Source organism: Sphaeroforma arctica (assembly GCF_001186125.1).
Source record: "Sphaeroforma arctica JP610 unplaced genomic scaffold supercont1.100, whole genome shotgun sequence".
NCBI classification, from domain to species: Eukaryota; class Ichthyosporea; order Ichthyophonida; genus Sphaeroforma; species Sphaeroforma arctica.
Genome location: NW_014040458.1, coordinates 41,740 through 45,263, shown reverse-complemented (window position 1 = coordinate 45,263; position 3,524 = coordinate 41,740). Strand labels below are relative to the sequence as shown.

At 40.4% G+C, this 3,524-nt stretch overlaps 1 protein-coding gene across 1 annotated transcript; it reads right to left on the bottom strand.

The window, feature by feature from the left end:
* Nucleotides 1–328: 328 nt before the first annotated feature.
* On the bottom strand, nucleotides 329–1,523 carry SARC_02268 (hypothetical protein). The gene has a single exon (XM_014303973.1). The coding sequence runs from the start codon at nucleotides 897–899 to the stop codon at nucleotides 591–593; it is 309 nt and encodes a 102-aa protein (XP_014159448.1). The 5' UTR covers nucleotides 900–1,523; the 3' UTR covers nucleotides 329–590.
* Between the last annotated feature and the right edge of the window lie 2,001 nt (nucleotides 1,524–3,524).

The following is a 3,524-nucleotide window of genomic DNA, read 5'->3' as shown; positions in this document are numbered from 1 at the left end:
ATATATATGTATATTATATGTATGATTGAGATATATATATGTATGGATGTATGTACGTATACTTATTAATTTATATATATATATATACATATATATATATATATGTATGTTTACTTATTTATATATTTATTTATATATATATATATGTGTGTGTGTGTGTGTGTTTACACGCATGTGTTTGGATGCGGGCTCGTGTGTATACACGTATATAGATTTAAATAGTTGAAGAATGACACTTGATCGATAAATTCTGAAAGTTCAAACTAGTGCCATGCTTCCGAAGATGTGAAACAAGCTATACAGAGAACAAGTGTTAATTTAAAGGATGGTCAAAAATGAAAGAGTTAATCTTTATTATCCTAACTGCAAAAGAGTCCACGAGCCGTCGCTCTCCGTACTACTGATTGTGATGCATGTTAGCACCAAAAAGTTCAATATTAGTCGTCGAACGCCGAATAATGTCTAATCTGAAGTGATTGTCCCTCTGTGTTTACACTCGTCCATCTAGCTCAGCTGTCTTGGAAGTTTACCGCTACATACGAACGCGGTAATTGGCATCTAGACATTGCTTTTCCAAATATTCAGATGATTTACTCGTCTCTTACGCAACAACTTCTCTCAAGACACTTCACTGTGGCTCCGAAAGGTGCGCATTCCTTTGTCTTCTCGTCTTCACCCTCCTTAGGGGTGTATTGACAACACAGGAAACTATCTGTTCGCACCTCGTCTTCATCATCGCACTCGAATGTATTCTCATTAACATCAAGCTTAGTTTCACAAGTCATCACATATGGGGGAAGATCTGTCTCAAGCATGCAACAAGTTTCCTCGCTACACTTCTCTAGGTTTCCGCATTTGCCTTCTTCCTTGCAGCACTCCTTGGGGAAGTTGATGATCATGTCCTTAGAAGCATCACACTGAATGTTTCTGCTACCGCATGTGCGGATATTATCGGACTGAGGTGGGTCCGGGGTTGGCGGGTTCGGGTCCAGGGTTCGATCCCTGCTCCTTGCAACAATTGCTCACCATGCACTTGGGGATGTATTGACCGTCGGAACCAAATCCACACTGTTTACTCCACTGGCAGCACTCAAACCCGTCGTTTTTAGGAACCATACCCTCGTTCTTGCAGATCTGATTGAACTGATCCTTCTGGGCGCAAGAGATGGGATCCCTCTCTGGCCCGGAGCGCCACTGGGGCTAACTTGGCGTATGTTCATGGCCGAAACAGCACTGCAGGCGGCAGCAAGTACAATAATCAATTTCATGACGAGATCTGATTCGATTTTCCTGTGAGTGTGTGTATATTACAATACAATGGAAGATATGACAATATGCGACGAAAGCTCTTAAATTTTTACTACAAAACGTTCGATGATTTCTTACAGCGTTAAAAATTTCATTCAGATTCATATTCTACAGAAACATGGTGTGTCATGTCTGTGCAGATCGTCTATTTTTATTTAAAAAACACAATGGTCGTTCTTCAGAGTATTCAGTATGCACTTGTATTTCAAGTTACTTCCGTTCACTAAAGCCTAAGTAATTATAATAGCTTCTTATAAAATAATGCACAAATACTCTGTGCTTAGAGGTAGGACGCCGTATAGGTGCCGCGTATCTAATTATATTATTCAAAGCACAGCTACTCGAACTTCCCGAAGGAACTTCTCTATGAGCCGGGTGAGGGTTTTATATGATACAATGATTCTAATAAATAGAGAAAATACAATTCGTATTTTCCCGGAACATTCGAAACTATTCTAAAGAAAGATCAGTGGTGTCGCGCTGTCACGGTGCCACCCCACAATCGCCGAGCAGCCTCTGAATTGATGATTGTGATATTAGTGACATTTCTTTAATTGGTAGGCAGGTAGGGTGGTACTCTTTCTTGCCTGTACAATACTACAACTTACTAATATCAATAGAAGAACAAATCCATATTTTACAATTTAAAAATACCTTTTGGCGAGGATAGATTCAGAAGCTGTTTCCCTCATGACTGCAGGGACTTGGAGTCGAGAGCCCATGAGTCCGTGAGACCATAACTGTCTATTTTTTATGTATTTTTTTTCTTTCTTTGTTTTTCAAAACAAGCTATTCAAAAAAATTAAAATAAATTTAATGAATATTTCCTGTCATGTCTCGGCCTCTGCGTCTGCAGTTCTGCACTCTGCAGAGTCTGCACCAAACTCTGCACTTTGCACTTTGCGGGGGCCTGCCTGTCTGCCAGGCCCAGAGCCCCAGACTGTCACTCTTTGACTGCTGGGGACAGGAACCCAATAAAGCACTTTACTCAGCTCTTTGTTTTTTTTAAATAAGCTATAAATAAATAATAATGTACAGTAATACTCTATAACATATCTATTCTTTTAAATTAAATGAATACGACACTGGCTGGAATCTGGATCCGCTCGAGACTAATATCTAAATCACAAGGAGGGCTTAGGCTTTTTATAGCCTTCTGAAAATAAAATATCCAGCGTGACAGAGGGACTCTAACTCCAACTCTCCACTCTCGAGTCTCCAGTCTCCAGTCTCCAGTCTCCTATTCTCCTGTACTATTGAAACTGTTGACTTAAATTTCCGAGACTTTTTTTGTTTTTGGGGGTCTATTTTTAAAATAAACCAATCATTGAATAAAGAGCAAAATCGACCCTTGTACCCCCCTATAAAATATATACAAAAAGTTTTGCCATTATAGGGATTCAACTATTTACTCTTTCAAAACTAGCCTCCCATTGAAATTCGACTCATCTACATTCTACATATATACATAATATACATACTCTCTCTATCTCCTGTGAGAGAAAGACTGTGAGTGTGAAAGAGACAAAAGTCAAAAAGAGACCGAACTTCTCGAGCTCTCTCTCTCTTCCCCCGGGCCCCTCTTCTTCTCTCTTGTGTGTGTGTGTGGACTTCGAGTCATCACTGCCACTCCGTAGTCCGTAACTCCGTACTACTCTGTAGTCTACACTCCACACGACCACGGGGCATAGGCTGGTGGCCTGGTGCCTGGTGCAGTGGATGTGGTGACCTGCTGGGGCCGGTTGCCAGTTGCCACCCGCTGCAGTGGTAAAAAGTTGAAAAAACTCAGTAGAGGCCTACTAAATTTTAAAGACGGTTGAATTTTCGCATTTGATTTGAGAGTAGGGCAATCAATATACATACAGAAGGATGAAATTTCCACCGGGGGTTTCGCCACCTTAATCTAGTAGGTGGTGTCATTGGTGTTGTGTATCTATTGTGAAGTCGTTCGAATAGTTCTATTTGACTGTGGCGGTCAAATGTGTGACCATCCGAACCAAAAATCACGAATATAACGTTCAGCGTGTTTTGAAAACGTTTTCCATCACGTGCAACGTACTCTATTTGTTATTCAGTGTGATGCTGAACAGTCTAAATGCAGTTTGACACATGTATCCTATATAATAATGTACTTTCCATCACGTTCCATCCCATTATACGGGACTGCACAGTCCTGCAAGATGTAGGCAAATTCAGGATATATATATATATATATA